The sequence below is a fragment of the Mauremys mutica genome, chromosome 18 (assembly GCF_020497125.1).
Source record: "Mauremys mutica isolate MM-2020 ecotype Southern chromosome 18, ASM2049712v1, whole genome shotgun sequence".
NCBI classification, from domain to species: domain Eukaryota; kingdom Metazoa; phylum Chordata; order Testudines; family Geoemydidae; genus Mauremys; species Mauremys mutica.
Window position 1 is genome coordinate 29,302,541 of NC_059089.1, and position 12,217 is coordinate 29,314,757.

Sequence of the window (12,217 nt, forward strand, 5' to 3'; positions counted from 1 at the left end):
TATCTTTTGCTTTCTGTTTTTTTTTTAAACAAGCTTTAGTCAATTACAAACCCCCATTAAATCCTTCCTATATGCCATTCACAGAAGAGAAAAGTATATTTTAAAATATCTTGTATATAAGACATCTTATAGATTACTTTATTTTGTAGCCCTAAATCTACCTTGTGAAAATTCTCAATTACTAAAGAATTATTCAGATGGCTTCACAAAGTTAACTCCATATACATTTCCAAAAGTATATTTTCAGAAAATACTTCTGCTATTGATGTGAATAAATTTTTCAGTATCCACTGAATGCTGCCTCATGACATTTAGAGATCATTTATTTTAGATATTTAGATGGGATGGGATACACAATTAAAGTAAAAAATACCAAAATCTTCAGAGTGATGGGCAGGGGCGGCTCTAGGTTTTTGGCCGCCCCAAGCAGTCATGCCCGGGAGGCGCCCCCGAGCCGCGGGAGCAGCGGACCTCCCGCGGGCATGACTGCCGAGGGTCCGCTGGTCGCGCGGCTCGGCTGGACCTCCCGCAGCTGCGGGCGGTTCGCAGGTCTGGCGGCTCCGGTTGAGCTGCCGCAGTCATGCCTGCGGGAGGTCCAGCCGAGCCGCGGGACCAGCGAACCGTCCGCAGTCATGCCTGCGGCAGGTCCACTGGAGCCGCCGGCCGAGCGTCCCCTCCGCAGTCATGCCTGCGGCAGGTCCGCTGCTCCCGGGGCTCCGGTGGACCTCCCGCAGGCATGACTGCGGCAGGTCCGCCGGCCCAGCCTGCCGCCCCCCCCGGGAAAGGGCCGCCCCAGGCGGGTGCTTGCCCCGCTGGGCTCTGGAGCCGGCCCTGGTGATGGGTGACATTTTAAAATTGCATTATGACCTATAGAAATGGACACAATACTGAGAGTCGGGAACTTGTGAATTCCAAACCCAATTCTGATATTGACTACATGGTCTATTGTTGTTACCCCTTTCTTCTCGCCCACTTGTTTGTTTTATCCACATGTTTGATCTTGTCTTTTAGATTTTTCTTTGAGCAGGGCCTATCATTTACTATATGATGCTAAAGTGCCTAGCACAGTGGGGATCCACGTCATAGAGGCCTCTAGATGCTACTGTAATACAAATGTTAATAAGAAGACTTGGGGAAATCACTTTATCTCTCTATACCTGAATTTCAATATTAGTAAAATCGTGACAATAATTCTTACCACATGGGATGTTGAGAGGATTAGTTAATGAATGTTGGAGAAGAATATTTATCTCTTATCTAACACAGTCTTGGGTTTCAACATTCTCAAAGTTCTAAAGCCATTGGTCCAGACATGTGAAACCTGCAAGAAAAATGCAGAAATTGGACTTGTCTTTGGCTTAATTGGCTTGTGAGTTGCTTGTTGGCTATTTTATGGCTTGTTGGGCTTGTAGCTTGTTGCTTCTTTTTTTTTAATCAGCTCACCGCAAGGAGGGGCAAGCAGGGGCAAGGGGGGAGAGAGTCAGGGGTGCACAGTGGGCCCTCCAGAGTCCCAGACTGCACACTGTGGGAAACTAGTCACATAGAGTGTTGCAGTTCTTAGGGATTAGCTTGTTTTGGCCTTGTTTTGAAATGGGATTCGCTTGATTTTTGGCTTATTGTGAAAGTCAGGGTGCTTATTTACCACGTGAAAGTTGGCAACTGTGCATTGGTCTTGGCAGAGAGCATCCTGCACCAGTCCTTGCTATGTAATGTGGACACTCCCTAATGCGCTAGCTGCCAGTTCTTTTCAGACCATAGGTAGTGGTTGAGCTCCACCTTCTCCATGTAATGGGATGGAAAGCTAATGTATGGCTTTACTCCCTCACGCTGTTAGCAAAGGTCCTGATGAAACTTAGGAGAGACACCAATTCTAATAGACCCCTTTTAGGACAAGACAGACAGATTCTTGAGCCTGTTTAATGCATTGCTAATCTCATCAGGTTGAGAGTCTGAATATACTGGATCATATGTGTAGAGCAAGTCTTTACGTCTCAGCCTGGGAATTCCTTTCTGTTGCATGACTCTTGAGAGAAATAGAAAGACTTACTTTGTCCAAGCAGGTGTCCCAGTTCATCCTGTGGCTCAGAAATGCTTTTGGGCTGGTGTGAAATCCTACATGGATCCTTTTACATGCCCAATGCAAAAGTCAGTTAGCTACCACCTTCTACTCTGAGTTTGAGACACAGACATCTTCCCTCTAACCGCACTTGGCAGCTGTTTTAGGAACTGCCAAGGAACTGGATGTTAGGCCAGTGTCTACAGTAGAGGTGGGCCAATGTTTTTGCTCCAATAGTTCATTCACTGAAAAATGAAGTTTTGGTCAACTTTAAACTATTCACAAATTTACTAAATCGTTTCAGTTAGAAAAAAATCAGGGTAGATTAATAAAACAGCTAGAGGAGTAGGTGGTACCCACTTTGTAGCTTCTAGCCCAATTGTTCTGGGATGTGGAAGACCCAAGTTCAAGTCCTTACTCTGAAACAGGGATTTAAATCCATATCTGCCCTCTCCCCAGATGATTGTCTTCACCACCAGGCTATTCCAGGATGGGTCTTTCTCCATCTCTCCTATTGAAGCTGTTTCACTCTATATAAAATATGTGAACAGAATAATGCAGAAAGAATAGCGAATGTGACAAGTGACCAGCTTTGCTTAACAGAGAAATCTTGGGTGAGCTGAAACATAAAAGAAGCTTACAAGAAGTGGACAGATGACTAGGGAGGAGTATGAAAATATTGCTCGAGCATGCAGGGGTATAATCAGGAAGGCCAAAGCACAATTGGAGTTGCAGCTAGCAAAGGATGTGAAGGGTAACAAGAAGGGTTTCTATAGGTATGTTAGCAACAAGAAGGTCAGGGAAAGTGTGGGACCCTTACTGAAGGGGGGAGGCAACCTAGTGACAGATGCAGGGGCGGCTCTAGACATTTCGCTGCCCCAAGCAGGGCGGCATGCCGCGGGGGCCGCTCTGCCGGTCGCTGGTCCCACAGTTCCAGTGGACCTCCCGCAGGCGTGCCTGCGGAGGGTCCGCTGGTCCCGCGGCTCCAGCGGACCCTCCGCAGGCACACCGCGGGAGGTCCACCGGAGCTGCCTGCCGCCCTCCCGGTGACCGGCAGAGCGCCCCCCCCGCGGCATGCCGCCCCAAGCACGCGCTTCGCGTGCTGGGGTCTGGAGCCGCCCCTGGACAGATGATGTGAAAAAAGCTGAAGTATTCGATGCTTTTTTTTGCCTTGGTCTTCACAGACAAGGTCATCTCCCAGACTGCTGCACTGGACAGCACAGTATGGGGAGGAGGTGAGCAGCCCTCAGTGATGAAAGAACAGATTAAGGACTGTTTAGAAAAGCTGGACATGCACAAGTCCATGGGTCCGGATCTAATGCATCCGAGGGTGCTGAGGGAGTTGGCTGATGTGATTGCAGAGCCATTGGCCATTATCTTTGAAAACCCGTGGTGATCACGGGAGGTCCCGTACGATTGGAAAAAGTCAAATATATATTGCCCATCTTTTAAAAAGGGAAGGAGGAGAATCTGGGGAACTACAGACATGGGCAGCCTCACCTCAGTCCCTGGAAAAATCATGGAGCAGGTCCTCAAGGAATCCATTTTGAAGCACTTGGAGGTGCATCTTCATAATAGTCTGGATGATGGGATGGATTGCACCCTCAGCAAGTTCACGGATGACACTAAGCTGGGGGGCGAGGTAAATACGTTGGAGGGTAGGAATATGGTCTAGAGTGACCTAGACAAATTTGAGGATTGGGCCAAAAGAAAGAGGTTCAACAAGGACAAGTGCAGAGTCCTGCAGTTAGGACAGGTGAATCCCATGCACTGCTACAGGCTGGGGACTGACTGGCTAAGCGTCAGTTCTGCAGAAAAGGACCTGGGCATTACAGTGGACGAGAAGCTGGATGAGAGTCAACAGTGTGCCCTTGTTGCCAAGAAGGCTAACAGCATATTGGGCTGTATTAATAGGAGCATTGCCAACACATTGGGGAAGTGATTATTCCCTTCTATTCGGCACCAGTGAGGCCACATCTGGAGTATTGCATCCACTTTTGCACCCCCGCAAACAGAAAGCATGTGGAAAAATTGGAGAGAGTCCAGCGAGGGAAAGAAAAATGATTAGGGGGCTAAGGCACATGACTTATGAGGAGAAGCTGAGGGAGCTGGGCTTATTTAGCCTGCAGAAGAGAAGTGGGGGGGGGGCGGATTTGATAGTGGCCTTCAACTACCTGAAGGGGGATTCCAAAGAGCATGGAGCTAGGCTGTTTTCAGTGGTGGCAGATGACAGAACAAGGAGCAATGGTCTCTGGTTGCAGTGGGTTTGGTCTAGGTTGGATATTTCACTAAGAGGGTGGTGAAGCACTGGAATGGGTTACCAATGGAGGTGGTGGAATCTCCATCCTTAGAGGTTTTTACGACCCAGCTTGACAAAGCCCTGGCTGGGATAATTTAGATAGGGTTGGTCCTGCTTTGAGCAGGGGGGGTTGGACTAGATTACCTGAGGTCTCTTCCAACCCTAATCTTCTATGATTCTATGAATAGCCATTGGGCCACACAAAGAGAGAATTACTCTGTTGCCTGGTGGCTAGGGCATGCACATGGGAGATGCAACTTTAAGTGCCTACTCCAATGAATATTTAATTATTTATACAAAACAGAACAGCTTCAACAGGAGGAAGAGAAAATTTCTTATAGCCTGATGCAGGGCACTCACCTGGGAAGAAGGTAGTGTGTTCACATCCCTGCTCCAGGCCTAGCATTTGGACCTGGGTCTTCCACATACTAGGTGAGTGCCCTGACCATTGGGCTGAAAGTTATGTGAGCCACTTCTCCTCTGCCATTTTGTGAATGTTTTGTTTAACTCCAAATGGGCTTTTAATTTCACCAGGATTTTTTGGAAATTTTCTGATTTGGCTTGACCCAAACAGAATTGTATTTTTATTTTTTAACTGCCAGTGAACTGAAAAACAAGTTATTTGCTCAGCTGTAATCTGCAGCTCCTTGTTATCATATTCATGAGGGATTTCATATATTTGAATCGCTTATTTAAAAGCCTCCATCATGGGAAATTAGTGTGGTCCTGGCCATGCTGCTGACAGCTTTTGAACCAATGAATGCCTATGAGCTCAGAACTCTTACAAGGAATGTTATTTTTTTGGTGGAAGTGACTTCAGCCAGCAGAGTAAGAACCTGGTCCTGAGATGTATAGAGCACCTGCAGCTTCTGTTGTAATGTTCACCCCTTCTTAGGATCAAGCCCAGTTGTCTGATCCATCTTTTTACTAAATTCTTTGAAGATATATTGGGGCCACAGACATGCCCTAAATTCTTTCCAAAGGTAGTATCTGTGTTCCACGTGGCTCATTTTAATTGTGCTGCCAATGTTTTCCCCCTCACCTAGTTGCCCATCCTGGGAAAGCTCTTCTGTAAGCTCTGTCTATAGTAGGAAAAATGCTCCTGTATTGAGGAGAGTTAGATAAGACAATAATAAAACACCTGAGCACTGGCTATGGTACAGCCTCCTTATTACTGCCACTGTTGGAGCTGTGCCACTGGAGAATTACAGGTCCTAATTTTTCTAGTGTAGACAAAGCCCAGAGCCTGATGGCAAAACGTCCCTAGGTTTTGTTAGGAGCACCCTAAAAACTCTTAGAAAGGTTTCTTAGATTTGTGTTTTCCTTGACACTGTTTATAGCTTAGAAGGTCATGCAGCTCAAAGGTCATGTCAAGGATCATTCAGTGTCAAGGAAATCTGCCACAACAGGATGCCTCTGATCTGTTTCTATCTGAGACTTGCATCTGCATTGAATTATCTGGCCATTTTTCCATATGTGCTGTTGCCTAGATTCTCACCAGTGTCATGAATCAAGATTGGTAATAGATCTTGGTGCAGTCATGAAAATTTACATTGCTACCCTATGAATTGCTACCCTACTTGGCCCTCTATTTAACTGAATTATGCTGGAAGAATTTCTATAAGTCTGTGTTAGGAAATTTTATCATGTTGAAACATGTTTTTTAATAATCCACTCTGTGGTAACTGTGGACAAGAACAAGTTATTTTCAACATCATTAAGCCCAGTCGTGACTAGCTAAGATGATGCTGAATATGGCTTGTCTTCATGTATACTAACCACAGAGTTGTGGTGACCATTGTATTAGCTAGCTCAGTTGTTGAAAATAGTGTTTAAACACAGTAAAACTTCTCATTGTAGACAACGACTAAGATATTTGCACTTTTTAAGCCTTGCCATTTTAAACATTCATAAAATAAATGCCCTACCAGAACAATTGAAGGTGCATAAACTAGAATTATATCAAATGTAATAAAACAATTAATATATTTCACCATATTTCATCTGCTTTTTCAACAGAATGGGCATTTTCAAAACACAAGTGAACTTCATAGACATGAAAGTAATGGATTAATTTCTTTAACTTGCATGGCAGATATTTTTGCCTTAGTGAGATATAATAAGCAAAATGATAGTTACAGGTAGGTGCTAACTTTAACCAAATCATTCGCTTTGTTAGTTTGATGTTACAGTAGAAGCGGAAGTAAACTATTCTTCATAGTCCACCTATCTAATTCCATGAATTGGGTGTTTTTAAGTGATCATGAAAGTGAGTGGTAAATGGTTCCATGGCAAGGCATTATGTAGTTCAGGGATCGGCAACCTTTCAGAAGCGGTGTGCCGAGTCTTCATTTATTCACTCTAATTTAAGGTTTCGTGTGCGAGTAATACATTTAAACGTTTTTAGAAGGTCTCTTTCTATAAGTCTATAATATATAACTAAACTATTGTTGTATGTAAAGTAAATAAGGTTTTTAAAATGTTTAAGAAGCTTCATTTAAAATTAAATTAAAATGCAGAGCCCCCCAGACCAGTGGCCAGGACCCGGGCAGTGTGAGTGCCACTGAAAATCAGCTCGGCACGCGTGCCATGTGTTGCCTACCCCGATGTAGTTGATATCTGTGGAATTTTTCCCCACAAATAAGAGTCACACCTTGTAACATATAGTGTGTTCTACTGTGCCTAAGCAGAGACTCTTATATCCTGATTCAATAATGTGACTGAGAATATACTCAGGTGAGGAATTCAGTATTATTGTGTTTATTCTGTACCCAATTGAAACTAGCCTTGCAGATAGGAAAATCTCTCCTTTGACCATGTTACTCCTTATAATACTCTAGTTCTTGGATCCTTTTATATATGTGCCTAGGGTTTGTGTTGGAAAATGTCTGTAATACACAGTGTAAAAAAAAGAGGTAATGTACACAGTGGTAGGATTTTGTAATTGAAATGTTAAGTTTGTAATTTCATTTTTGTTTGAATAAGGACTAGATTTTGCCACTCTTGTTCTCATTGAATAGTGTATCATTCTACAAGAGTCAACTGAATGTAAAGTAATGTACTAGTTAACGGACAGGTGTCAGCTTCTGATCCCAGGTGAATATCCTGAGAACATTCATTGAGACTTGCAATTCATGAAGTGCTGATATGATGTTTCCCAGTAACAATTTATAGTTCTTGTTCCTGCTTAAGCAGTATGTCTGGTACTCTTTGTATGTGACTTTCAAACCAAATAAATAGTGATTCTTTCATTAGGTTGAAAATATTTTCAGAAGAAAGTGTACCTCTCTTTGGGCCTCCCCTTCCATCCCCACCTGTGTTCACAGATCACCAGGAATTCAGGGACTTTGTACTAGTGAAGTGTAAGTCTTTTTCAGATCAAAGAGACCTTTTAAAACTTTTAGTCTGATACGTAAGAACAGGGGCGGCTCTAGGAATTTGGCCGTCCCAAGCAGTCATGCCTGCGGGAGGTGCACCGGAGCCGCGGGACCAGCAGACCTCCCACAGGCATGACTGCTGGTCCCGTGGCTCCAGTGGACCTCCCGCAGCTGCGGAGGGTTCGCTGGTCCCGCGGCTCCGGTGAAGCATCTGCAGTCATGTCTGTGGGAGGTCCACCCGAGCCGCGGGGCCAGCGGACCCTCCGCAGTCATGCCTGCGGGAGGTCTGCTGGACCACCGGCTCCGGTGGACCTCCCGCAGGCATGACTGCAGAAGGTCCGCCGGACCCACCTGCCGCCCTGCCGGCAAAATGCCGCCCCAAGCGCGCGCTTGGCGCGCTGGGGTCTGGAGCCGGCCCTGCGTAAGAATCTGCTCTTCACACTTATTTGGGATACTGCAGATTGTAAATAATTTTTCTGCTGTGCAATGTTACAGTTTTATATTGAGTCTTTTTTAAAGTTTGGCTGTTCTAGCCTGAGTGGAATGTATTCCCCTCAAACATTTCTATTTGGTTCTGATAAACACTGAACTCCCATGCAGTTAATGCTTCTTAGGTTACCAGATCCAATCTGGTTTGAGCATTTCAGAAGTATTTGTTCCGTTGCTTAATGAATTGTTAATTTTCCAAAGGTTTCTTCTTAAAGACAAAGGAGAGTGATATTCAGAAACACATTCATCTAATGCCATTTCATATATTTAACAGTAAAAGGTGCCAGACTGGCAGCTTTGGAAACTAAAGTACTTTATCTACAAAAAATGTGCAGCATGGAAAACAGTCAGTATGTTTCAGTGCTGTTACGAATATTTTAGTGCTGTTATGAACCAGTTCCCAAGGAGAGAACTCAATCTTAATGGACTAATTCAAGCCGTGACCTCCTGCTAAGACTCCCAGGAAGGGGACCACTGAGTACTAATCATGACTTTTGTAATGTAAACATCTGACCAATAGGAGCTTGACTGAGAACTCACCAGTTCATTTCATATAAGTTACTAAAGAATACTTGTTGATATTTAAATTAATTAGCAGTGTAGACTCCTAACTGGTATACCAGCCAAGAGATTATTGGGCTGTGTGATCGACATCTATGATTGCTCATTGCCCTTTAAAGCTAGAGGAATGACTCTAATTACTTTGATAAAATCTAATTAGAAAATGGCAAATTGCTTAGTTTATTGAAAACTGCTTTATCAATTACAGTAACTCCTCACTTAAAGTTGTCCCAGTTAATGTTGTTTCATTGTTACGTTGCTGATCAATTAGGGAACATGCTCAGTTAAAGTTGTGCAATGCTCCCTTCTAATGTCGTTTAGCAGCCGCCTACTTTGTCTACTCCTTGCAGGAAGAGCAGCCCATTGCAGCTAGCTGGTGGGGGCTTGGAACCAGGGTGGACCGGCAGCCACCCTATCAGCTCTCCCTATCAGCTCCTCGCTCCCCTAAGTTCCCTGTGCAGCAGCTGCCTGCAGTTCAGCTGTCCCTCCCCTCACTGTCATGTGCTGTTCCTGCCCTCTGCCTTGGAGCTGCTCCCTGAGACTCCTGCTTGCTGTGCGGGGGAGGAGGGAAGGAAGAGGGGGCTAATGTCAAAGTGTCCCCCTCCCCCCTGCTCCTGCACCCTGCTTACCCCATCTTCCATAGAGCAGAGGGGATACACGAGGGCTCAGGACAGAGGGAGCTTGCAGCAGCTGCGGTCTCAGCAAGCTGATCTAAGGAAGTGGGGAAATGCACATATCTCTCTCACACACATACCCCCAACCCTCCATTCCTGCCGCCTTGTAGAGTGAGAGTGTTAACCCTTGAGGGCTCAGCCAATTGCTAGTTCATCATTTAGCTGTAGGGGAAATATCCCACCCTCTGACTCCTCCGCCTCAACCAAGCTTCACAATCATCATCACTGTGTACCAGTATTAAATTGTTTGTTTAAAACTTATACTGTGTCTGTGTGTGTGTGTGTGTGTATCTATCTATATCTATTATCTATCTATCTATATGTATATATATCATATAGTCTTTTGTCTGGTGAAAAAAAATTTCCCTGAAACCTAACCCCCTCATTTACATTAATTCTTATGGGGAAATTGGTTTTGCTTAAAGGTGCATTTTTCAGGAACATAACTACAACGTTAAGTGAAGAGTTACTGTACAGCAGTATTTGACATTGTTTGAACCTCACATTGAACTTAGCAGAGCCAGAAGGAACTCTGAACTTTTCAATACAATTCAAAAATATAAGGCAGCTGCACTGACAGCCTCTGACATAGACAGTATGGCGGTACATTTTGTCCTATATCAAAGAACTTCAGCACATTTACTGAGATTCAGGAAATGGTTCTTTTAAAATTAACAGTGAAATAGTATCTTTCTGGAATTTATCTGGCTGTTTTTGTGTCTTGAAGAACGATACTAGCTAAATACAGTTTAGATGCTCAAAAGCAAATAGGGTTAAAAAAAACTCTTCAGAGTCATGATGATAAAACAACTAGAACTTTTAGTTCAAAATATGCACAAATGTGAAACAAACCCAAATTAGTTATTTTGTAATGAATATCCTTACATGAAGACAACTTGGATTCAGTAAAGGACATGAAACCCCTTTAAGTAACACATTCTCCTTTATTCAATATGTGTTAGTAATAAATGGGGAAAAAGCCACCTTGGAAACTCCAACATTTGCTCAGAAACGGCAGCGCACTCTAGACATGCTGATTCGTTCTTTATACCAGGACCTCATGCCTGATCTACACAAGGTAAATCCAAGACTTGCGTGATCTTTATGCACTTCATATCCCCCCCAGTGGCATATTGAGTGGCCTATTGCTCATGAAGATATCCACCTTGGTGAGTACTGATTTGCATACAGTAAGTTGGATAGCAAAGGGGTGTTTTTCCTCTTTACATTTTAATTGCATGAAAATTACCAGTAAGACATAAGAACAGCCAGACTGGGTAGCTCACCTGCACAGTCAAGGCCTTTACATTTATTCTTCCTTCAATGATTGAAGAAACATTGAAATGAGAAACGTTGCTTCAGCAAGTCACTGAAGCAGTGAGGATGGTGCTTTATCTCTTCTCACTAGGACTTAAGATAAATTGGGGGGAGGGATAGCTCAGTGGTTTGAGCATTGGCCTGCTAAACCCAGGGTTCAGAGTTCAGTCCTTGAGGGGGCCATTTAGGGAACTGGGGTAAAAATCTGTCTGGGGATTGGTCCTGCTTTGAGCAGGGGGTTGGACTAGATGTCCTTCTGAGGTCCCTTCCAACCCTAATCTTCTATGAAGTCAGCCCTTACTCTTAATCAGTAGAGGTCACAGGAGCACTTTTAGATGCAAGGTCAGCAACAGATTGGACACCATGAGTCATCTTCTATTGATGTCCAGACTCAAGCAAAGATATCAGTGAATGTCTCTCTTAATCTCTTTGGTCATATGGCTATTTGCACTTATGTGACACCACATGTCAATCCTCTCCAAGTATGGCTGAAGTTGATCTACCAGCCAAGCAAACACAACATGACTCCGTGAGTGCTTGTTCCCAGGAATGTCCTTTCATCAATACTTGGTGGGACGATCCTCCGAATGGCTGTCAGGGAATGATGTTTGTGTCTTCAGCTCCCACTGCCACTTTAGTGAAAGATACCTTCACACAGGCTGGAGAGCATATTTGGGTCCTCTGCAGGCCCAAGGTTTTGGTCCCCAACTACATATAAACAGCCTAGAACTCAGTGTCATGTCCCACGGGCCTCAAATCTGGGTCTGCAGGAACTGCTACGCTCCAACCCTCTATTTGGCAGCCTGCTGAGAACTGCTTACTCAGGACCCATGAAGTCCAGCTCCAGTTCGAGACTGTACCCCTGAGGTCATATTTGCAGAGTCCCAGAGCAGCCAATTGGCCCACTGACTTTACTTAAGCCATCAGCAGGAACAGGAAGCTATCCAAATAACTGGGATCCACCCTGCTCTGGACTGTGTGCCTTGTGCTTCCAGCTCCTCCAGCTTGACTTCCTGGCATCCCAACCCCTCTTGACTCCTGGCATCAGGATTGTGGTTCTGATCTGAAGCTTGTCTCCTGCTTCTGATCTGGTATCTTGACCCAACTGACACTCAACTCCTGTTTTTTGACTGTGGACTCCGGCTCTGACCACCAGGTCTGGCTGCCCACCATCCAGCTGTGACACTCAGGGCCATTCATCTAGCTCTGATTCAGGACACCAGCATCCAAGTTTTGACACTACATTAACAGGCAAGGAGGAGCAAGATCATCTCTCCCCATGCCTACAGGAATTCTCCTACTGGAATCAATCTCATAGCCCTACACTCATGTGGGGTTCAAAACAATTTAGGTGACAACTCAGTAGAAAATGGTCCCTCAAGCTTTCAGTCCTTCAGATAAAAGTTCAGAAGTGGGGTCATTCCTCCATATACCTGCTCATGAC

The 12,217-nt window shown here is 44.6% G+C and overlaps 1 protein-coding gene across 5 annotated transcripts in view; it reads left to right on the top strand.

Annotated features, from left to right (window-relative positions):
- The window catches only part of GARNL3 (GTPase activating Rap/RanGAP domain like 3), a 154,133-nt gene that overhangs the window by 84,087 nt on the left and 57,829 nt on the right, over positions 1-12,217 (top strand). For all 5 annotated transcript variants that reach the window (XM_044992942.1, XM_044992939.1, XM_044992944.1 and 2 more), the window contains 3 exons: positions 6,451-6,496; positions 7,611-7,717; positions 10,419-10,534. In XM_044992942.1, the coding sequence (XP_044848877.1) occupies positions 6,451-6,496; positions 7,611-7,717; positions 10,419-10,534 (269 nt within the window). The remainder of the gene's footprint in view (positions 1-6,450; positions 6,497-7,610; positions 7,718-10,418; positions 10,535-12,217) is intronic.